General features: G+C 44.1%; 1 protein-coding gene across 2 annotated transcripts; it reads right to left on the bottom strand.

Annotated features, from left to right (window-relative positions):
- Nucleotides 1-22,271, bottom strand: LOC115174979 (14-3-3 protein zeta). Of its 2 annotated transcripts, none has more exons than XM_029734067.1 (6): nt 22,136-22,271; nt 19,594-20,042; nt 8,574-8,697; nt 4,206-4,369; nt 3,358-3,453; nt 1-1,366 (listed from the first exon to the last, which is right to left on the bottom strand). In XM_029734067.1, exons 2-6 carry the CDS (start codon nt 19,885-19,887, stop codon nt 1,307-1,309), a joined length of 738 nt encoding a protein of 245 aa, XP_029589927.1. In that variant the 5' UTR covers nt 19,888-20,042; nt 22,136-22,271; the 3' UTR covers nt 1-1,306. The 2 variants fall into 2 exon arrangements, with proteins under 2 accessions (XP_029589927.1, XP_029589926.1); XM_029734066.1 differs by having other exon boundaries at nt 22,130-22,218.
- Between the last annotated feature and the right edge of the window lie 1,501 nt (nt 22,272-23,772).

Here is a 23,772-nt window from a genome sequence, read left to right as displayed (position 1 = left end):
TTATGGTTTACAAAATGTCATTTTTATTCATGTTACGTAGGTGTTACATAACATTAGGGCATTAAACATTCTCACAAAGGTTTGGGGCCTACAATCAATGATTAGCAAAAACACTAGTGGTCTCAATCTCTAATGACAATCATTGGACAAACCAAACACCCTCTGACATGTGCACAAACCTGCAAAGAAAAGTAGTGAACAAAAACAAAATGGGACTTTCTGTATGCAATATTGATTCCCTTTCCAGTGTACATTGAACATTTTTTAAAGGGGCATGCATGTACTTATCCTATTGTCATTCCGCATTCTTTTTTTTGTCTTAAAAGTACCAACTTTTTATTGTCAGACATGCTACAAAGTAACACATTGAGGTGAATAATATAACTAGGAAGGAGTTTATTGTAACCGTCAAGGGAGAGACCTTGTTACAAGAGCCCATGGATAGGACTTGCTCTGTTGACAGACAGCATACCAAATAGCACCCTATTCCTTTTATAGTGCACTACTTTACTTTAGTCCACAGCCCTAGGGGCCCTGGTCAAAAGTAGTGCACTATACAGGTGATAGGGATGCATCCACTGGTTGGATAGCCCACAGGCTCATAAAATACAGGTTTCAGGAGTGTTCAAATTACCAGACATTCTGTATCCCAAATCGCACCTTATTACCTTTCATAGTGCATTACGTTTGACGAGGGCTCTGGTCAATAATAGTGCATTATAAAAGGGAATAGGGTGCCATTTGGGATAAACACAATATGTCAGGTTGGCTTTCATGGGCCAGCAGGTGTTGACAGATGCAACTACCTAGCAACCTTTTTGGAAGACCAACACACAGGGGGACAGTGGAGGCAGCCATAATTCCTGTCAGCTTGACATGCCTTTCCCTCCCCACCATATGCCCAGGCTGCACGATACTTGCCGTTTGCAAATGGCCTTTCAAAATTCAGAAAAACGATCTTTCTGGACACACACATCCTATATTGTCATGTTGAACAGACAGTTGGTAAAGTGAAGCTAATATTTTTCTAAAGCAAAAACTGCACATCAGTAAGGTGGGGACAAGCAAACTGAGGAAATCGCGATATTATTTACTTAATTGAGCTTTTCTTCATACCAAAAAGCAGTCGTGGTGAAAACTAAAATGATTAATGTCCCACACACACACACACACTGCAGCTCCATTGTACGACGGGCATTCATTACTAGAATAATTTCAAGTGGAACAATAAGGAATGAAGGTGTAAAAATGATTATTTTCCTCATTTTTTTGTTGTATTTCTTGGCGAGGGCTGACAGGGAGCATCTCAGTTCTCTCCTCCATCTCCAGCCTCTGGCTCATCTGCTGCATTGTCAGACGTCCATAGCTGAAACACACACGACAAAACACCATTAAACTGACAATAAGCATCTCAGATATCCCAAAGACCCTGCTGGAATGAAGTCAGACGAAATGTATGTACTGACTGTACCGTAAATCACTTTAGAATCAAGTGTCTGCTAAATGGTAAACAGTGCATTCGGAAAGTATTCAGACCCCTTCACTTTTCCCAACTGTTGTTACAGTCATTTCTAAAATTGATTCGTCCCCCCCCAGCACAATACCCCATAATGACAATGACAAAAATAGGTTTAGAATCTTTCTCCAATTTCTTAAATAAATATGACATGTACGTAAGTATTCAGACCCTTTACATTGTTGAAGCACCTTTGGCAGCGATTACAGCCTCGAGTCTTGGGTATGACGCTACAAGCTTGGCACACCTGTATTTGGGGAGTTTCTCCCATTTTTCTCTGCAGATCCTCTCAAGCTCTGTCAGGTTGGATGGTGAGCATCACTGCACAGCTATTTTCAGACCTCTCCAGAGGCTGTTCGATCAGGTCTAGACCACTCAAGGAGATTGAGACTTGTCCCGAAGCCACTCCTGCATAGTCTTTGCTGTGTGCTTAGGGTCGTTGTCCTGTTTGCAAGGTGAACCTTCGCCCCAGTCTGAGGTTGTGAGCGCTCTGGAGCAGGTATTCAGCAAAGTACAGCGAGATCCTTGATAAGTTCATCTTTTGCTCAATCCTGACTAGTCTCCCAGTCCCCACAGCAAAAAAAGAAAGAAAACATCCCCACAGCATGATGCTGCCACCACCACCATGCTTCACAGTAGGGATGGTGCCAGGTTTCCTCCAAACGTGACACTTGGCATTCAGGCCAAATAGTTCAATCTCGGTTTCATCAGACCAGAGAATCTTGTTTCTCATGGTCTGAGAGTCCTTTAGGTGCCTTCTGGCAAACTCCAAGCGGGCTGTCATGTGCCTTTTACTGGAGGAGTGGCTTCCATCTGGCCACTATCATAAAGGCCTAATTGGTGGAGTGCTGCAGAGATGGGAGAACCTTCCAGAAGGATAACCATCTCCACAGAGGAACTCTGACAGAGCTCTAGAGTGACCATCGAGTTCTTGGTCACCTCCCTGACTAAGGCCCCCCCGATTGCCAAGTTTGGCCAGCTCTAGGAAGAGTCTTGGTGGCTCGAAACTTCTTCCATTTAAGAATGGAGGCCTCTGGGTTCTTGGGGACCTTCAATGCTGCAGAATTGTTTTGGTACCCTTCCCCAGATCTGTGCATCAACACAATCCTGTCTCGGAGCTCAACGGACAATTCCTTCGACCTGGCGGCTTGGTTTTTGCCCTGACACGCACTGTCAACTGTGGGACCTTACATAGACATGTGTGTGCCTTTCCAAATCATGTCTGATCAATTGAAGTTACCACAACTTGACTCCAAGCTGTAGAAACATCAAGAATGATCAATGGAAACAGGTTGCACCTGAGCTCAATTTCGAGTCTCATGGCAAAGGGCCTGAAAAATACATTTTCGCTTTGTCATTATGGGGTATTGTGTGTAAATTGAGGGGAAAAATGTCATCCATTTTAGAATAAGGTAACGTAACAAAATGTGGAAAACGTGAAGGGGTCTGAATACTTTCCGAATGCTCTGCGTGTATGTAATGTAATGTAATGTATATATATATACACATATATATATATACACACACATTACATTACATATATACATATACATATACATATATATAATGATATGATATGATATGATATGATATATATATATATATATATATATACACACATACACATACACATACACATACACATACACATACACACACCACACACACACACACACACAAAATGGCACTAGCTCCTGCTTGCCATTAAAATACTGAAATGAGATGCACATACACTAGACTGGGTTGCAGTCACAGTGCCTGTGGGTGTATGGTGTGCGTGGGATGTGTTGATGAAGCGACCAATCCCGTGGCTTGGTGGGGGGAGGTCAGAGGATACTTACTGTGAGGTTGTCTCTAAGCAACTGCATGATGAGGGTGCTGTCTTTGTACGAGTCTTCGCTCAGCGTGTCGAGCTCGGCGATGGCATCGTCGAAGGCCTGCGAACACACAAATAACAATGGTTGATATGCATATGAACAGGGAGATGAGGCGAAGATAGAGATGGACAGGAGAGAGATGGCACATAATGCAGCTGTGTGTGTACACTGAGTAAACAAAACATTAAGAACACCTTTCTTATATCGAGTTGCAGCCCCCCTCCCCGTTTACCCTCGGAAGAGCCGCAATTCGTCAGCGGATGGGCTCTACAAGGTGTGGAAAGCGTTCCACAGGGATGCCGGCCCATGTTGACTCCACAGTTGTGTCAAGTTGGCTGGATGTATTTTAGGTGCTAGACCATGCTTGATACACACAGGAAACTGTTGAGCGTGAAAAACCCAGGGGTGTTGCAGTTCTTGACACATTCAAAGCTACTACCATACCAGTTCAAAAGGCACTTTTTTTTTTTACACATTTGTCTTGACAAGTCACACATACAAGCCATGTAATTGTCTCAAGGCTTGAAAAAAAATGTAACCAGTCTCCTCAGCTTCATCTACACTGATTGAAGTGGATTTAACAAGTGACATCAATAAGGGATCATAGCTTTTACCTGGTCAGTTTATATCATGGAAAGAGCAGATGTACTTAATGTTTTGTACACTCAGTGTATATAGTGCACCCCATAATCTCACCCTATATAGAGCACTACTTTTGACCAAAGCCCCATAGGCCCTGTGTCAAAAGAAAGCACTATATAGGGGATCTGGAGCCGTTTGTGTGGCCTGCTGTGTTGTCTCATCATCCTTACCTGTTTGGCCAGTGAGCAGGCCTTCTCTGGAGAGTTGAGGATCTCGTAGAAGAAAACAGAGAAGTTGAGGGCCAGGCCCAGGCGGATGGGATGTGTGGGCTGCATCTCCTTCTTACTGATGTCAAACGCCTCCTGGTAGGAGTCTTGAGAGTTTGATATCGTCTCTGTGGAAAGGGGAGGAACCATTGAGATAGAGCTCCAACTCTAAAACATTGTCTACGTCCCAAATGACACCCTATTCCTTATATAGTACACTACTCTTCACCAAGGCCCATAGGGTCAAAAGTAGTACTCTATAAAGGGAATAGGGTGCCATTTGGGACAGAACCAGTCTTTCATTACAAACTTTGTAAAATTTTAAATATAAAATATTACTCCTTTAGATAGGCCTATCCATCATTGCTGCAAATGGGGTCACTTTCCCTGGTCTGGCCACTGTAAGCGTTCCTGAAAGCTAGGCTACGAGGTAATGGGCTTATAAATATCCTTTGTTTAGCACCGGAGCTACATTAAGCATCATTAAGTTTGCCGACGACAGGACGGTGGTAGGCTTGATCACCAATGACGAGACAGCCTATATAGGGAGGTCAGAGACCTGGCAGTGTGGTGCCAGGACAACAACCTCTCCTTCAACGTCAGCAAGACAAAGACGCGGATCGTGGACTACAGGAAACAGAGGGCTGAGCACGCCTCCATTCACAACGATGGAGCAGGTTGAGAGCTTCCTCATTGTCCACATCACTAATGATCCATCATGGTCCACACATACCAACACAGTTATGAAGAGGGCACGACAATGCCCCTTACCCCTCAGTAGGCTGAAAAGATTTGGCATGGGCCCTCAGATCCTCAAAAAGTGATACAGCTGCACCATCGAGAGCACCTTGACTGGCTGCATCATTGCTTGGTATGTCAACTGCTTGGCATCCGACCACAAGGCGCTTCAGAGTAGTGCGTACGGACCAGTACATTACTGGGGCCAAGCTCCCTACCATCCAGGACTTTTATACCGGACGCTGTCAAAAAAAAATTGTCAGACCCCAGCCACCCAAGTCAGACTGTTCTGTCTATTACCACACAGCACCAAGTCTGGAACCAACAGGACCCTGAACAGCTTCTACCCCAAAGCCATAAGACAGCTAAATAGATAACCAAATAGCTACCTGGACTGACCCGTTTTGCACTAACCACATATGCTGCTGCTACGGCGTATTATCAGTCACTTTATTCCTAGTTATATGTACACATCTCCCTCAAATGACCTTGTACCCCTGGACATCGACTACACACACACACACAGGGTAGCAGTACCAAGTTATCGTTACGCATCGTTTATTATTAATGCGTTTTACTTCTCTATAACAAATACAAGGGCCTGTAAGTTAGTCTACACCTAACAGTGAAATTCGGTTGTTTACCAAGCATGTGACAAATAAAATCTGATTTTGATTTGAATAGTGCCATGGCATTTTCTAAGAACAACAATGTAACAAATAATCCCTGGGTATGATACATGTGGATCAAGTTGCAAAGTCCCTGGCCTGGCTGCCAAAATAAGCCAGCAAGCGTTAGGCTACTAACTAACAAGGCCTACATTTCAACCTCCTCAGTCGGGGCGGTGCCGTAAGGGGAAAACCATGACAGTAATTCTGTGTAGTCTCGTGTTCAGTGGCTAAGGTTTGCCAGGGAGGAGGCGGCTGGCAGATAGGGCTGACTCACTGGGGGGGAGGGGGGCATGGCAGGAGGAAAAGAGAGAGGGAGGCAAGGAGGGGAGAGAAGTATGGAGGTAGGGAAGGTAAGCATGGATGGATGAGATAGGGAGACATGGGAGAGGGATGAGGGAGGGAAAGAACCCCGCAGCAGCAGGGAGGGAACATTCATATACCCATCACCACGTTCACAGCCCAAACTCACTCAGCCTGCATTAAACCAACAAGCTTGCATCCCCTGGAGCGAGAGATCTGGATGGAGCTCCAGACACACAGAACATTTGCTAGATGTGCTTGTTTTTAGATCAAAGCGAGAGCTGCATGTAACCACTTGTGCACATTCGTTCATATTCTTTGTTAGTGAGTTATTAGCCCATTTACAGCTCATTTCTCGTCAGCAATGGGGGAGGGGTTGCTTCCTACAAGAGAACAAAACGTGCATTTCTAGCCATCTTTGGAATGCAGGTCAGGTAAAGAGCTTTTTTTTCTTAGGTCTTAAAGGGGCAGTGTTGTATTTTGAGACAGGCTTGAATAAGATAAGTAGCCAATAAGGGAAAGGCATATAACCCAACCCCTCAGCAATAGACAGAGGGTAGCATAATTTGTCTGAGTCGCTGAAATAATGGCATGGGAATAATAATGAATTTTATTTTGTAAAGTGGTTTCTTGAATCAAACATTTTCAGTCAGTTTGTCTGAAGTTTTTTTTTTTTTTTTTTTTTAAGTCTCATGAATGTAGGCCTACATTGAAAACCACACATTGGCTGAATGATAAAACAGCTTTTTAAAATGTTTTGGGATACATTTTCTCCATTGTTGTTTTTAAATGGTAGGCCACTGATAGTCTACTGTGGCTATTTTGATTGTAATGTAGGCCTACTTGGCCACGGTTCTAACTAACTTAAAAGCAGGTACAGCCTTAGTGTTCACAGTAAACGCGTGGCAGAAGATGCAGATCATTTTCAAAGTTCTAAAGTGCGAGCAGCAAACCCAAAATTTGCTTAGTGCCAAAAAATCTGATGAAACATTGCTTGGTAGCCTACAAAATATTGCTAAATAACCACCAAATACTTTGTCTTTATAAAATAATTCCTTCCAGGACTCAAAATTAAAATGGCATCTAAAATGAATACAACCATTGCACATTAAATAAGAAATATATTAAAAAGCAAATGAGGCTGATGCAACCGAGCGGACCATTCAGCTTAAAAATGTTGATCAAGTTTTATTTCTTCATATTATAAGACCAACAATGTGCACATGGCTGTAGGCTACACAGGAATGTTCCAAACTGCAATTAGCGGGAACACTGTTCTCAAAAGCACACCTCAAGTGTGAGCGGTTTCATGTGACAGATGAAACTATCCGTTAGAAATTAAGACTGGAGCTCTAAAGACATTTCAATTAGCATGAGTTACTAACATGACTAGGATTATGCCTTTGGCTGCACAAAAAAATAAAAAAGTAAAATAAAAATGTTTTTGATTTCAATGGCATATTAAGTGTTTATAATATAATTCCCTCAACATTTCTATGGCTACTTTAAAACAAGGTAAGACATGCTTCATAAAATATTTTTTTAAATTAAGGTTTTAAAACAATTAAATTCATGGTAAGTGGTTTCAAAAATGCTGAGCACCTCCACCCACCTTGAATCTGAGTGATGTGTGGTGTGCAACAGTCCTACACTCTCCGTCTCGTGACCATTTGATCTGAACGAACCGCGCCGCGAGTATGTGGACAGAATCAAGCCTCTAAACGTTGATTATCCTTCATTATATTTGTCAAAACATGACTGCCATTTAGTCTAACTTTATGTAACTGGAAGTCTCATTAAAGTTAAGCTACATTTTCTGCCACCTCCCTCATGTCAGCATCAGTTTGGACATGATGCTGTAGCAAATATGCATATCACCTACACATTGACATGTAGGCTTTTTTATTGATGTATATTAAAAATAGATTAGAATATTATTCCAATGTTGGCCTCTGGTCAGAGTAATTGTTAGTGATGTTTGTGCCCATAATATGGACTTGGTCTTTTACCAAATAGGGTCATCTTCTGTAAACCACCCCTACCTTGTCACAACAACTGATTGGAGCAAACGTATTAAGGAAAGAAAATCCACAAATTAAATTAAGGCACACCTGTTAATTGAAATGCATTCCAGGTGACTACCTCATGAAGCTGGTTGAGAGAATGCCAAGAATGTGCAAAGCTGTCATCAAGGTAAAGGGTGGCTACTTTGAAGAATCTCAAATATATTTTGATTTGTTTTTAACACTTTTTTGGGTTACTACATAATTCCATGTGTATTTCATAGTTGAAATCTTCACGAATAGTCTACAATGTAGAAAATAGTAAAAATAAAGAAAAACCCTAGAATGAGTAGGTGTGTCCAAACCTTTGACTGGTACTAATACAGGGAGAGACAGCGAGGCCAGTTGGAGCCAGCAGCCCAAGAAGTCCTGAGACTAGATTGGAGTCCCAAATGACACCCTATTCCCAATATAGTGCACTACTTTTGACCAAGGCCCATATGACTGTAGTGCACCTTATAGGGAATATGGGGCCATTTGGGTCATGGGTCCTGGTCCAAAGTAGTTCACCATGTAGAGAACAGGGTGCCATATGGGACGTAGACTGGAGACCCACTTACCCTTCTTGTCGTCTCCGGAGGCCACCTCAGCCAGGTATCTGTAGTAGTCTCCCTTCATCTTCAAATAGAACACTTTGCTCTCCGCATTAGGGGCATTTTCAATCAAATATTTGCTCAGCAGCCCCTGTGGGAGAAGACAGACAGGAGAGTTAATTTTACGAATTCCGTGAGTACGTCCCAAATGGCACCCTATGCACTAGATGGTACACTACTTTGGGCCCTGGTCAAAAGAAGGGTACTATATAGGGGTGCCATATGGAATGCATCCTATCACAACTAGCTAGATATTTTTTGTGACATCCATAAAATGTGATGACTCCTTCACTTGGCTTCATTCCATCTCATAAAAAAAAACACCCTAATCTGCCTGCCTGTCTCTCAAAAACACAAGGGAAAATGGGGGTTTTGTGAAACAACAAAAAACAGGATGTAGTAACTTTACTTTGATGCATCATTCGATTAGTTGAGGCGTGAAAATCAGAGCATCTACAGTGTCATGCCTTAACTTCAGTTGCAAAAAGGGGCATCTCACTTTCGATCCCCATCAGTCATCCAAGCTGTACTCGATGGCTTCACCGCTGCCTCAATTTGTTGTGGGTGTAACACAAAAACAGGTTGTGGTGGCATTTACATAACACCGGTACGAAACAATGAGCACTCTACAGCCAGCTTCCTGTGTGAGCCGAACGCCTCTCCACTTCCTTTTAAGGGCAAGCTGCTAACAGCCGAAGACAAGAGTCCTGCCTAGAGACCACGTGTGACAGGTAGCCTGGTCCCACATCAGTTTGTGTCCTTGTCTCCTCCATTGCAGTCATTGGCACGTCAAACTTGTTTCACATGGCAATGAGTGACAGGGAGTTGGCATGGCAGCACAAACGCTGGCTCTAAGACTACACGTGTGGCATGGTAACAGCTAACCAGTTGCCTGCGGAGGTCAATAGTTCCACATGGAGAGGCCACTGTTCAGCCCAAAGTAAGGAGGGAGGAAATACAAAGGCTGCTTAATCTGGGTCCAGAGGGAGCACTGACCTGAACCCGGATAACTCAGTGAAAGATGCTGAGGCATAGAGATAACCCAGAAGAAGGCTTGAGTGAAGGTGATACCATCCACAAGCTGCCGTTCATGCTGGCTCTCTAATACCCGATTATCAGCTCGGCATGGGCTGACGACAACCTGAGTGAGACACACTTACAGGCAACTATACACTGCCCTACCAACTGTTCAGTGAGATGACATAATACTGCTATAGATATGGACAGCCAGAGCGGAGAGTACAGCTTAACTGCTGCTTGTTCTGAGAAGTCACTTGCTTAAACACACGTTTCAGCTGAGCAGCCAACCCAGGAACAGGGCTGGACCGGCCACCATTTCCTCTGCGTGGCATCACCACCAACATGGAGAAAAGGGCACTCCTGTATCCTCAGCAGCCACAGCAGTGTGTGGGTGTTAGGAGCAGGCTAGCAGGCCAGTGAAGCAGAGAGATCCCTCTCCTCACAGGCTCAAGGCATGATTTAGTACCGCTGACCATTTTACCAGGAAAAATAAAAACCTCATAATCCAGCATGACAGTTATAGTGAAGAGCGCAATTGTAGATCCCTCAAATGAACATGAAGGGTCAAGACGTATTGAATTATATAGACAACTTCTCTGCGTTCATCCTCTATGGGTGAACTCCAAATGACACCCAACTTCCCATTTAGTGCACCACATTTGGTCAGGACCCATAGGACTCTGGTCAAAAGTAGTGCACTATGTAGGGAATAAGGTGCCATTTGAGTCATCCCTAGAAGAATGGGAATCAGGACAGAAGATCCCTTTCCTCCACCTGTCGTCGGCAGCAACCTTGTCGCCTCACAGCATGTGCTCAGACATTCAGTATGTGTACCAAATGGTACCCTATATAGTGCACTACTTTTAAACAAGGGCCCTAGGGGATGCCATTTTAGACATCCATTTAAAAGAGACAGCAAAAGAGCTGGGCCCTGCCATGTCCCTAACCCTAGCACTGTCTTTCCCTCTGCACCACAAAAAGTTAGCCACTGGGGCTATTTTACTACACACACACACTGATGCAGGGACCGGTTTGAGTTTACTTTACCTTCTATAAAAGTGTACTTCAATGTTTGGTTTGTTAAATGTGATACGCAACTCCGGCGTGCATGTCAGTTATAGTTCACTCCGTTTCCTACTTGAGTCATCTCTCGCCCTCATCCTGCATGCCGCTAACCACACAAAGCCCTGCCCCGTCACTCAAGGAGAGAGCAGTTGCTCAACCAGTCAAGCACTTTGTTGATGTTCACTTTTCATGGTCAGATGGACACAATGTTGGTGACATACTGCTTTCCATAAGCATTCTATAACTACACTAATAGTGTGTGGTGTCTTACTATATGCAAACTACTGTTTGCTAGTTTCTTTCTTAGCAGGGTGTTGCTAAATAAAAATTAAGGAGCAACAAAATAAACAGTAGCGAGGATAGATACAGGGGGTACCAGTACAGAGTCAATGTGCGGGGGCACATATTACCTTAGTTAAGGTAATATGTACATGTAGAGTTATTAAAATGTGACGATGCATAAATAGAGTAGCAGCAGGGTAAAAGAAGGGGGGATGAGGGGGACAATGCAAATAGTCTGGGTAGCCATTTGATTAGATGTTCAGGATTCTGGCCTTCTAGACAGTCGCAAAGAAAAAGCCATCTCAAACTGGCCAATAAAAATGATTAAGATGGGCAAAAGAACAGACACTAGACAGAGGAACTCTGCCTGGAAGGCCAGCATCCCAGATTTGCCTCTTCACTGTTGATGTTGAGACTGGTGTTTTGTGGGTACTATTTAATGAAGCAACCAGTTGAGGACTTGAGGCATCCGTTTCTCAAACTTGACACCAATGTACTTGTCCTCTTGCTCAGCTGTGCACCGGGGCCTCCCACTCTTTCTATTCTGGTTAGAGCCAATTTGCGCTGTTCTGTGAAAGAAGTAGTACACAGAGCTGTATGAGATCTTTAGTTTCTTGGCAATTTCTCGCATGGTTAGCCTTCATTTCTCAGAACAAGAATAGACTGACGAGTTTCAGAAGAAAGATCTTTGTTTCAAGACATTTTGAGCCTGTAATCAAACCCACAAAGGCTGATGCTCTTGATACTAAACTAGCCTAAAGGCCGCTAGTTTTATTGCTTCTTTAATCAGACCAACAGTTTCCAGCTGTGCTAACATAATTGCAAGAGTTTTCTAATGATCAATTAGCCTTTTAAAATGATAAACTTGGATTAGCTAACAACGTGCCATTGGAACACAGGGGTGATGGTTGCTGATAATGGGCCTCTGTACGCCTATGTAGATATTCCATCCCCCCCAAAAAATCTGCCGTTTACAGCTACAATAGTCATTTAAAACAATGTATTTCTGATCATTTTGATGTTATTTTAATGGGAAAAAAGTTATTCTTTCAAAAACAAGAACATTTCTAAGTGACCCCAAACTTTTGAACGTTAGTGTACATGTAGGTTGAGTTATTAAAGTGACTATGCATAGATAAACAGAGTAGCGGAAAGGGGGGGGGGGGGGGGGGGGGGCAATGCAAATAGTCTGGGTAGCCATTTGATTAGATGTTCAGTAGTCTTATAGCTTGGGGGTAGAAGCTGTTTAGAAGCCTCTTGGACCTAGACTTGGCGCTCCGGTACTGCTGGCTGTGCGGTAGCAGAAAGAACAGTCTATGACTAGGGTGACTGGAGTCTTGTACAATTTTTAGGACCTTCCTGACACCGCCTGGTATAGAGGTCCTGGATGGCAGGAAGCTTGGCCCCAGTGATGTACTGGGCAGTACGCACTACCCTCTGTAGTGCCTTGCGGTAGGAGGCCGAGCAGTTGCCATACCAGGCAGTGATACAACCAGTCAGGATGCTCGATGGTCCAGCTGTAGAACCTTTTGAGTATCTGAGGACCCATGCCAAATCTTTTGTCTCCTGAGGGGGGACAGGTTTTGTCATTCCCTCTTCACAACCGTCTTGGCGTGCTTGGACCATGTTAGTTTGTTGGGGGCATGCCCAGTCCTTTTCCTGTAGTCCACAATCATCTCCTTTGTTTTGATCACGCTGAGGGAGAGGTTGTTGTCCTGGCACCACATGGCCAGGTCTCTGACCACCTCCCTGTAGGCTGCCTCGTCGGTGAGCAGGCCCACAACTGTTGTGTCATCGGCAAACTTGGTGTTGGAGTCGTGCCTGGCCATGCAGTCATGAGTGAACAGGGAGTACAGGAGGAGACTGAGCCCGCACCCAAGAGGCCCCCGTGTTGAAGATCAGCATGGCGGATGTGTTGTTACCTACCCTTACCACCTGGGGACAGCCCGTCAGGAAGTCCAGGATCCAGTGGCAGAGGGAGGTGTTTTGTCCCAGGGTCCTTAGCTTAGTGATGAGCTTTGAGGGTACTATGGTGTTGAATGCTGAGCTGTAGTCAATGAATAGCATTCTCACATAGATGTTCCTTTTGTCCAGGTGGGAAAGGGCAGTGTGGAGTGCAATAGAGACCATCATTTGTGGAGCTGTTGGAGCAGTATGCAAATTGGAGTGGGTCTAGGGTTTCTGGGATAATGGTGTTGATGTGAGCCATGACCAGCCTTTCAAAGCACTTCATGGCTACAGATGTGAGTGCTACGGGTGGGTAGTCATTTAGGCAGGTTACCTTAGTGTTCTTGGGTACAGGGACTGTGGTGGTCTGCTTGAAACATGTTGGTATTATGGACTCGGACAGGTTGAAAATGTCAGTTGATCAGCGCATGCTTGGAGTACACGTCCTGGTAATCCGTCTGGCCCTGCAGCCTTGAATGTTGACCTGTTTAAAAAGGTCTTACATTGGCTGCGGAGAGCATGATCACACAGTAGTCTGGAACAGCTGGGGCTCTCATGAACGCTTCAGTGTTGCTTGCCTCGTAGCTCGTCTGGTAGGCTTGTGTCACTGGACAGCACGGGGCTGTGATTCCTTCTGTGGTCTTATAGTTTGCAAGCCCTGCCACATCCGACGAGCGTCGGAGCCGGTGTAGTACGATTCAATCTTAGCTCTGTATTGACAGTGTGATGGTTCGTCGGAGGACATAGTGGGATTTCTTATAAGCTAGCTAGCTACATGAAGTAAGAAACATTAATTAGGGTCACCTGGAAACACTGAACAGCACTTTGGTTCCAACCTTATCAAAAATTCCTCACTGGCTTATGTCACGTAGAGTAGGCCAGAAGGCTAAACTGAAAAACCTAACCTCTATCAAATCAAAAGATGGAGCCGCAAAAGTACTTCTGTGCAAGGGTGTTTATTTACATAGTGAATCCGGAACAAAAACAACAGTACTGCCATCCAAAGTAAACATTAAGGGGACAGCTTAAAAAACAATGCTGCCCCCATCAACAGCTCAAACCAAAATGGTTCCTCCCTTGAACGGGTGAGAAAAAAGGAGACTCCTTTTGAACGGGAAGCCCCTCCCATCAGAACATAGCCAGAACTAATTAATTAAGCAATTACCTTCAAAGCCTACATTTTCCACTCAGCTAAACATAATGAATTATACACATTGCAACACATTTCTCATGATACAATATACCAATATAACACATTAACAAAATCCCATCCCTACTGACATGGAGTCTTCCAATATGCTCATTCACATGAACGAGCCATTCGGGCCAGGAACTACAAAGCCAGCCCGATTACCGTCGCTCTGGTCCTTATCCCAGCATACCCGGAAGCGACAGATGGAGAGAGAGAGGAACAGAACCAAACAACGCACTCATCCATAATTGACAAGTACAATAAACGTTGCTTAAATTAAACATGAAAGCTTGTCTATATTCTTTATACCCTAAACTGTTACTGACGGGAGGCAAGACATTTATTTAACCAGGTAGGCTAGTTGAGAACAACTTCATTTACATCTGCGACCTGGCCAAGAAAGCAAAGCAGTGTGACAAACAGAGTTACACATGGAATAAACAAACAGTCAATAGCACAGTAGAGAAAAAGTCTATATACAGTGTGTGCAAATGAGGTAAGATAAGGGAGGTAAGGCCATAGTGGCGAAATAATTACAATTTAGCAATTAAACACTGGTTTGAGATGTGCAGAAGATGAATGTGCAAGTAGAGATACTGGGGTGCAAAGGAGCAAAAAACTAACAGTATGGGGATGAAGTAGTTGGATGGGCTATTTACAAGTGCAATAATCTGTGAGCTGCTCTGACAGCTGGTGCTTAAAGAGAAATTGGCTTTGGGGGTGACCAGTGAAATATACCTGCTGGAGCACGTGCTCCTATGGTGACCAGTGAGCTGAGATAAGGCGGGGCTTTACCTAGCAAAGACTTGTAGATGACCTGGAGCCAGTGGGTTTGGCGACGAATATGAAGCGAGGGCCAGTCAACGAGAGCATACAGGTCGCAGTGGTGGGTAGTATATGGGGCTTTGGTGACGAAACGGATGGCACTGATAGACTGCATCCATCCAATTCGCTGAATAGAGTGTTGGAGGCTATTTTGTAAATGACGTCGCCAAAGTCAAGGATCGGTAGGATAGTCAGTTTTACAAGGGTATGTTTGGCAGCATGAGTAAAGGATGCTTTTTTGCGAAATTAGGATGCCGATTCTAGATCTAATTTTGGATTGGAGATGCTTAATGTGAGTCTGGAAGGAGAGTTTACAGTCTAACCAGACACCTAGGTATTTGTAGATAGGGAAGTTAACAATATGGGTCAACAACCAAGTTAACGTAGCTGATAACGGAGCAGGGAGGCAGGTGAGTCAACAGGTTCAGCACATCTCTGCACCAGACATATAGTAAGCAATATGTTTGTAAAATCAAATTGCAATTCAATCGCATTATCGAATCGCAGTGAGATCAAATTGTGAGGACCCCGGCAAATCCCAGCCCTACTATCCATTGTGGTCAGATCAAACGAACAGCATGCACGATGATCACAAGAGGAGTAGACCTATATGGTAAAGAAGGTTATCAGTACCATACACAATAATACTGAGACTCCAGTATATCAGCAGATGTAATCATTCTGCATAGTTATCCATCACCCGAGTGAGACAGCGGTCTAAGGCACTGCATCTCAGTTCTAGAGGCGTTCACTACAGACTCTGGTTCGATTCCAGACTGTCTCACAACTGCCGTGATTGGGAGTCCCATAGGGTGGCGCACAATTGGCCCAGCATCGTCCAGGTTAGGGTTTGGCCGGGGAAGGCCGTCAAGGTAAATAAGAATGTTCTTAATTGACTTGCCTAGTAAAATAATGGTTAAATAAAATCATAAACATTGGTTGAGTTTGTAAGAGTTCATAAGCTTACTGTAGGTTACACAAATGACCTGCAATAATCAAGAGAGGGCCACTGGAGAGTGTAGGGCACTAGCCCAGAGGGGCCCCATGTAGAGGGCACTGGCCCAGAGGGGCCCCATGTAGAGTGTTGGGCACACTGGCCCAGAGGGGCCCTGTAAAGCAGGGCGCTTTAACAGATGGCCAGTGCAGAATTAGAGCACCCAGATGTGGCTCAGTGTGCGCGCTAGCTCAGTGCTGAACCTGCCACACCAGCACACCCTCAACGAACATCCGTCTATCAGGGTCACAGCTTCCTATACAGGAAGTGACAGCAGGATAATTCCATATGTGTAGTTTATTTTTAAAGGAGACTTCCACTTAACCATATGAGGCTATTAGACAGGCGTAGATCTAGAAGGGAGACATCAGATGAAGGGTGGAGACTGGGACTGAACCCTGGTCCTCGTTGGGAGGAGTGTACACATGGCTTGTGCCCTGAGTGTCACCCACTTGATCACGGCTCTGCACGCCATGTGTGTAGGTTAAGTTCAGGGTCTGTGTGGACGAGAGCTTGGCTTGCGTCGTTGAACACCCCGACACCATCACAGACCAGATCAAAGGGTGTTGAGTAGAGGATGGACACATCTGGATTACTAGTGATCAGCTTTAATCCACCAGAGTGATTGATCTAAGCCTGATCTACAAGAGACACAATACAATGTAAGTGAGCTTTTCCTCCATCACCAAACATCTAGCTAATGTACAATAAGTGTGTCTGGACAACTGTAAAAGCCACATGTGCTCAGGACTTGTGTGCCTGTCTACCTTGCTATACGTTTCAGACACAGCCTGTTGAATGAAGTCACTGCCACACAAGTCCCCCTTTTGACAGGAAACCACTCTTCCTCAGTGTCAAGGATGTGCATTAGGTTCTGTATCAAACTAGCCTGGCTTTTAGAACCGATCCATCCCCTTTCCTTTGAGGCCCAGGTCTGCGTTCCAAATGACATATTCCCCAAGGGGGAAGTAGTGCACTATATAGGGGATAGGGTGCCATTAGGGACGCAGACCCTGATGTGGTGGACACCTCACTGTTCGGAGGGATAAACTGAACAATACAGCTAGACGTCGCGCAAACATCTCTTAATCTGCCAACAGCACTAATATCACTGCCCTATTTAGAGTAGGGCTGCTACATACATCCTTTACACACACACACGGTTATTGTGCTGGTTGAGTAGTTAACACTAGAGAATAGAGCACTACATTAAAGCTGAATACAGTAAGCCCACAGGAAGGTCATGAACTACCAATGAGAAACTAAATCTCGGTTTTACGCATTGGGCAAGTATGTCAAGAACGCCAAAGAAGCTCTGATAAAAAGGTGGCAAGGGCCGATACTTAAAATAAATAAACACAAGTGATACTGGCAAGCACAGTGTGGAATTAAGAGTAAATTAGCCTTGTTTGACATTTAGCCCATAGCCTCTGTACAATTTGGATGTCAAGCAGCAGTATTTGTTAAAGTGGATGAACACTAGGGGCTGTGACATGTAATCTGTGAGAGATTACAGGTGCTGTCTTTCACCATGGCCACACCTACTCAAACCCTACAGCCAGGTGCAACAATACACTTTCCTATAGTGGCAGTAGATGGGACACTGGGAGCAAACAAGTCAGGTAACTTCCAGCTAACACACGTGTGAGTCTCAAATGGCACCCTATTCCATATATAGTGCACTACATTAGACCAGGGCCCTACGGGCTGCCATTTCAGATGCAACCATGGCCTTCTGTTGAACAAAGAACTGAGGGACAGCAAAGGCCACAGGATCCACCAGATAGGGTTGGGGGATATGACCAGCCCATGACAGCCAAACTTACAGTTGATCCCCAAAATAGTGTCCCCTACAACATTGGAAGGAAGGTGTGTGCTTAAAATTAGTTCAGTTCCACAGGAAATGCATGAAACAACCTTCCTGTATAAAAGCAAAAATAAAATGGCCTTGGATTGAAAAAAAGATGGGGGGGCACATATTCTCAAAATGTAGTAGTAACAGAATTATTGCAGCGCTATCATTCATTTCGGCGATGTCATTTACAAAATAGCCTCCAATACCCTACTCAATAAATTGATGCAGTCTATCACAGTGCCATCCGTTTTGTCACCAAAGCCCCATATACTACCCACCACTGCAACCTGTACGCTCTCGTTGGCTGGCCCTCGCTTCATACTCGTCACCAAACCCACTGGCTCCAGGTCATCTACAAGACCCTGCTAGGTAAAGTCCCCCCTTATCTCAGCTCGCTGGTCACCATAGCAGCACCCACCTGTAGCAAGCGCTCCAGCAGGTATATCTCACTGGTCATCCCCAAAGCCAATTCCTCCATCTATAATTTAGCCCAAACAACTACCTGTTCCCCTACTGTATTTATTTTGCTCCTTTGCACCATTATTTCTACTTTGCACTTTCTTCCACTGCAAATCTACCATTCCAGTGTTTTACTTGCTATATTGTATGTACTTCGCCACCATGGCCTTTTTTTTGCCTTTCCCTCCCTTCTCACGTCATTTGCTCACATTGTATATAGACTTATTTTTCTACTGTATTGACTGTATGTTTGTTTATTCCATGTGTAACTCTGTGTTGTTGTATGTGTCAAACTGCTTTGCGTTATCTTGGCCAGGTCACAATTGTAAATGAGAACTTGTTCTCAACTTGCCTACCTGGTTAAATAAAGGTGAATTCTTTAATAATAAATAAATAAAATTGGCCAATATTATCAGTTGCACAGGTCCAACTCAAATACATAGTATTTATTTTACGCATCATCATATCTAGATGCTGTAACATCTCCACTGGAGGCCCAGTTCACTGGAGGCCCAGTTCACTGGAGGCCCAGTTCACTGGCTGCTGCTCTGCGTTATTGATCTGGCATATCAAACTCAAGCAGACAAACTAAACCACACAAGTCTGCCAAGTAAAAGTACGTGAATATACCCTTACGTGAACATTTGCCATAGCCTTTGACGCAGAATGTCTGACTGTTCTGTTGACAACCCTAATAAACTATTCAGTGAAATTTAAAGAGGAAGGAAAGAGGTGCTGCCTGCCTTACGACACATTGAATGGGAGCAGCAGTGGAAAGGGGAGGTCATGCCACTTCACCACTGTGGGTCAGAATCAATTGGGGGCAGCCTTTCTGCATAGTTTCAGATAAACGTCACACAAATAGAAGCATTGCAATGTCAAAGTCCATGAATGAGGGACTTATGACAGCTCCATTGTGCACTACTAGTAAATAGATGATTTTCATACAGAGGGGGATACCACTACTCAGGCAACCGAATCACCATTTCATTCCCCAAGAAAAGGAATGGATGACAGCTTATTTTGCTTTTCAGTATGTCAAATCAAGAGCCCATTGGTAATTGTATGAATCCTGTTGTGTTAGGCTACCATCTATCCAAGTTGGTGCCGCCCTCAGCCTCACAGAAACATAGTGTGTTGGTGATTCCATCAATCAAGAAGCTTTATATAACACAAGTGACCCCGTTTGTTGCTTGTGCTGAGCCTACAGGCTCAGAGATGGTTTATTGCTGTCGTCACCGAGTATCTGTCCTCAAATTACAGCAGAGAAGGTGAACGAGGTAAATCAAATGTGGCTCTCTCAAAGCCATGCATGCCCATACTGGCTAGAAGAAATACATTAACTCACCAATACATCGTTGCAGATGTCTCGTAACTCTGTCTCCACCTTCTCCCGGTACTCCTTGACCATCTGAAGCTTCTTGTCGCTGCCCTCTGTCTTCTGCTCGATGGCGGAGATCACCCGCCATGCAGACCTCCGGGCCCCGACAACGTTCTTGTAGGCGACCGAGAGAAGGTTCCTCTCCTCGCATGACAGCTCTGCACCCTTCTCCGTTACCTCCTTCATGGACGAAGCCATGTCGTCGTAACGCTCCGCCTGCTCCGCCAGCTTGGCTTTCTGAATCAGCTCCGTTTTATCCATGTTTATGAGTTATCGTATGTTCAAACTGTCGCTTGCCGTTTCAAAGAAAGTCCGAAGATGTGAGAAGGGGACAGCGGTGTGCGGACAGATCGTGTATAACGATAGTTATAATCGTTGGGGAGGTGGGTGGAGGTACAGGTATGTTATCCAGACACCTGGGGAAGAAAATGTGATGATTGTTTAGAATGGTCAATGCATGCACACCTTGTAAGGCCGTTTGGTTGGCTAGCTAGTCAACTTAACTCCTGTTAGTTCACCTGTAACAAAAATAAATCAATTCAATAATTTGTTAGCTAGCTGGGATACCGAACTGCCTTGGCTTGACACCTCTTACGCCAGCTAACATTGACTGCACACAGCTTTCACTCCCAGCATCAGTCAACTCAGTCATGGTGAGTGACCCAGTTCAGTGAAATAGCACTACCTAGCCAGACAATGTGTACCCTTCACGCATCCCCAATACTACAGTAACATTACTGCTTTTGAAAACATGATGCTGACACTTAGCTAGTTAACGTTAGATAGCTATCTGCAACCGAGGCTAGCCAGATAACGTTACACCAGAGATACTTTTGAGGAGGTGGGGAAACGGCATTCAAATTGTACTAATGCCCATGAGTCGTCAATGGGCCGCACGGTGCAACCTGGAAAATTCTGAGCTCTCATTCAAGGAGTCAATTGAGCGCTAGCTCCAAAAAACCCAACATTAGCATGAATTTCATGAATAAGTACAACATTGCAAATCTTTTCAGAGATGTGAGAATTAACTTGCTCTCTATAATATAGTATAGATTTGGAATCATTATGTACTTTCGAGGAAAATGGGAAGGTTTCGCGCCTCATATCCTGACTGAGAAGGGATTGCGCCCACATGATGCACCATGACACGATTGGTCGACAGTCTGCTGGGTGGGGCGTTATACGTTTCTCCATACATTTCCCAATGGGATTCTTATCTCCTCCATCCTCTAATATCTCTGATTATACCATAATGAACATGGAGCCAGATGTCTCACTGGATGTATAAATCTGAAGCATCTGGTTGGAATTTCCACTCCACAACAAATATATAGTTACGAATAGACTGCACCAAGTTTTTATTTTACCTTTATTTAACTAGGCAAGTCAGTTAAGAACAAATTCTTAATTTCAATGATGGCCTAGGAACAGTGCTGCCTTGTTCAGGAGCAGAACGACAGATTTGTACCTTGTCAGCTCAGGGATTCGAACTTGCAACCTTTCGGTTACTAGCCCAATGCTCTAACCACTAGGCTACCCTGCAGCCCGAGATATGTAGATAATGTTTGCTGGTTTAAAAAAAAGGAGTAAAAGGTGTGCAAGGGCACAAACACACTAAACAGAGAAGGCATTACCTAAAGGAAATAGGCATACCAGAACATGCCAAAAGGATTTCACTAACTCCTGCTTGGCTCTGCCCACCTCCCTTGCCTGTTCTCTCCACTATGCTTAATTTGCTCCCATTGAAAACGACAGGTGAACCATCTTGGGTTAGTTATAAATATCTTTTGCTATACTTTAAAAACTTTTCTGCTAGTTAGAAGAGTATGTTACTTTAGCTAATTAGTTGCTAAGTGAATTTCCCGAGGCTCCCGAGTGGCGCAGCAGTCTAGGGCACTGCATCTCAGTACTAGGGGCGTCACTACAGACCCTGGTTCAATCCCGGGCTGGATCACAACCGGCCGTCATCGGGAGTCTCTTTGGGCGGCGCACAATTGTCCCAGCGTCGTCCGGGTAAGGGGAGGGTTTGGCCGTCATTGTAAAATAAGAATGTGTTCTTAACTGGACTTACCTAGTTAAATAAGAAGGTACAAAAATAAAAACGCATTTACCACTTGGCTAGCTAACATTAGACAGTTAATGGTTGGAGGACTGATATGATGTAACTCAAAAGACTTGTTCAAGAGTTAACATCCTAGCCGTTACAACTGCTACTATCTCGTTTGCAAGCAAGTGTGTTGGTTTCTCTATGGTTTGCCCCGTGTTGTTTTGCCTTGATAAACTAATACTAGCTTGCTTGACTAACCCGCGCGAGACCGAATCAATAATTTTTATGAAGCACCACTGCACTGGCGACCAAACGACACCGTATACTAACTATCCATTGACAGTTTACGTTTCCTTACAAAATTGGAACAATCGAACTTCATGTTAAATGTAATAACCTACACATTCAATACCAAGATTTAAAGAAGAAAAAAAAAAGGTTAATATATTTCCCAACCTTTACCTGGTTCCAATCCGCCACTCCGAGTAAATACGTTACGAAGATCTTCGGGCAGGGAAATAATCTATCCCTTCAACCAAACCTGACTAAAGGGCGTGTCCAACAAAACGGTAGCCCAATGAGAACCCGTATTTGAAACGGATCAACCAACACAGTTAAGAACAAGAATCAATAGGATGATTGCGCGGGGGAAGAGGCGGGCTTTGAGGCCACGGGGTTTCCTCAAATTAAAGCAAGGGAGAAGACGTCATCATTACCATGGATATCTAACACTTTTCCTCGTCACATATGCCGCGTTCAAAACAACTGGGAACTCGGAAAATGCGAAGACAAATCATGACGTCAGTGATCTTCAGGTCGGGAAAATTGAAGCTCAAGAAAGAGGTCCGAGTTCCCGAGTTGGAATTCCGAGGTGGATGACCATTCAAATCGATTTTCCCAGTTGGAGCTCGTTTTTTACGAGTTCCCAGAGTTGTTCTGAACGCACTGAAGTCCAAAGGTGGAGATTTCCGAGTTCCCAGTTCCGAGTTCCCAGTTGTTTTGAACGCAGTAAAACGCACACACACCAACACACAAACAGTATCAGTAGGCCGCTAGTGGGTGTGGCAGGGGGAAATGATACACACAGCTTTGCAATAAACTTTGCATTTAACATGTAATTGATGAATGTATCAGCCTATTCTGTTTTTCCCAAAAGTGTGACCACCTAGGATTAAAGAATAAGCTATTACAAGGTTTATGAATCAGTACACTTGTTTTATCTGCGTCAGATAGATTTGCATAGGATAGATTGCGTACAGTCATCATGGGTTAAGGAAATAGTTATTCATAGGGCACTGGTCAAAAGTAGTGGACCATGTAGGGAATAGGGTATGACTTCTCTTTGGCAGCTGGAAATGAACACATTAGGATGATTAGTAGCATTAAATGTAGAATATTTAACAAAAGTAATTGTGAGTGCTTTGATGATATTTAATTGGAAAATGTTTATAATCAAGTCGATGTAGAGTCTGCTTACCAGACTTTTCTCACATCTTTCAATTGTGTATTTCACCACTGCTTTCCCGTAGTTAAACCACGTAAGACAGCAGCAGAAGGGTTCTGGAAACCTTGCTAGGGGGCAGTATTTTCACGGCTGGATAAAAAACGTACCCGATTTAATCTGATTATTAGTCCTGCCCAGAAACTAGAATATGCATATAATTATTAGCTTTGGAGAGAAAACACTCCACAGTTTCTGAAACTGTTTGAATGGTGTCTGTGAGTATAACAGAACTCCTATGGCAGGCAAAAACCTGAGATGCTTCTGTTCAGGAAGTACCCTGTCAGACCTTTTATTTTCTTTGTTTGACATCTCTTCCAAAAACTAAGGATCTCTGCTGTTACGTGACACTTCCCACGTCTCCAATGGAGTCTCAGAGCCCGGGAAAAACAGGAATGACGTAATTCAAAGCCCTGGCTGAAACAAAGGAGAGCAAAAGCTAAGTGGTCACTCAGTGGACTAAGCCTTACGCTCGCGACCCGCCCCGCCCCCGGCTTTCGGTTTTTCCCTCAGTATACAGACAGGCAGATTCCCGGTCGGAATATTATCGCTTTTCTACGAGATAAATTGCATAAAAATTGGTTTTAAACAGCGGTTG

Source organism: Salmo trutta, chromosome 35, assembly GCF_901001165.1.
Source record: "Salmo trutta chromosome 35, fSalTru1.1, whole genome shotgun sequence".
In the NCBI taxonomy this organism is placed as follows: Eukaryota; Metazoa; Chordata; class Actinopteri; order Salmoniformes; family Salmonidae; genus Salmo; species Salmo trutta.
Note: the sequence above shows the minus strand (reverse complement) of the source record. Positions and strands in the feature narration are given on the sequence as shown.

What these genes read in the sequence shown, in the direction of transcription:
- LOC115174979 (XM_029734067.1), bottom strand. Translation starts at nt 19,887, where the DNA reads ATGGATAAAACGGAGCTGATTCAGAAAGCCAAGCTGGCGGAGCAGGCG. An exon ending in ACATCTGCAACGATGTATTG is followed by an intron (nt 8,698 to 19,593) that starts GTGAGTTAATGT and finishes CTTCTCCCACAG; the next exon opens with GGGCTGCTGAGCAAATATTT. An exon ending in CTCCGGAGACGACAAGAAGG is followed by an intron (nt 4,370 to 8,573) that starts GTAAGTGGGTCT and finishes CCCTTTCCACAG; the next exon opens with AGACGATATCAAACTCTCAA.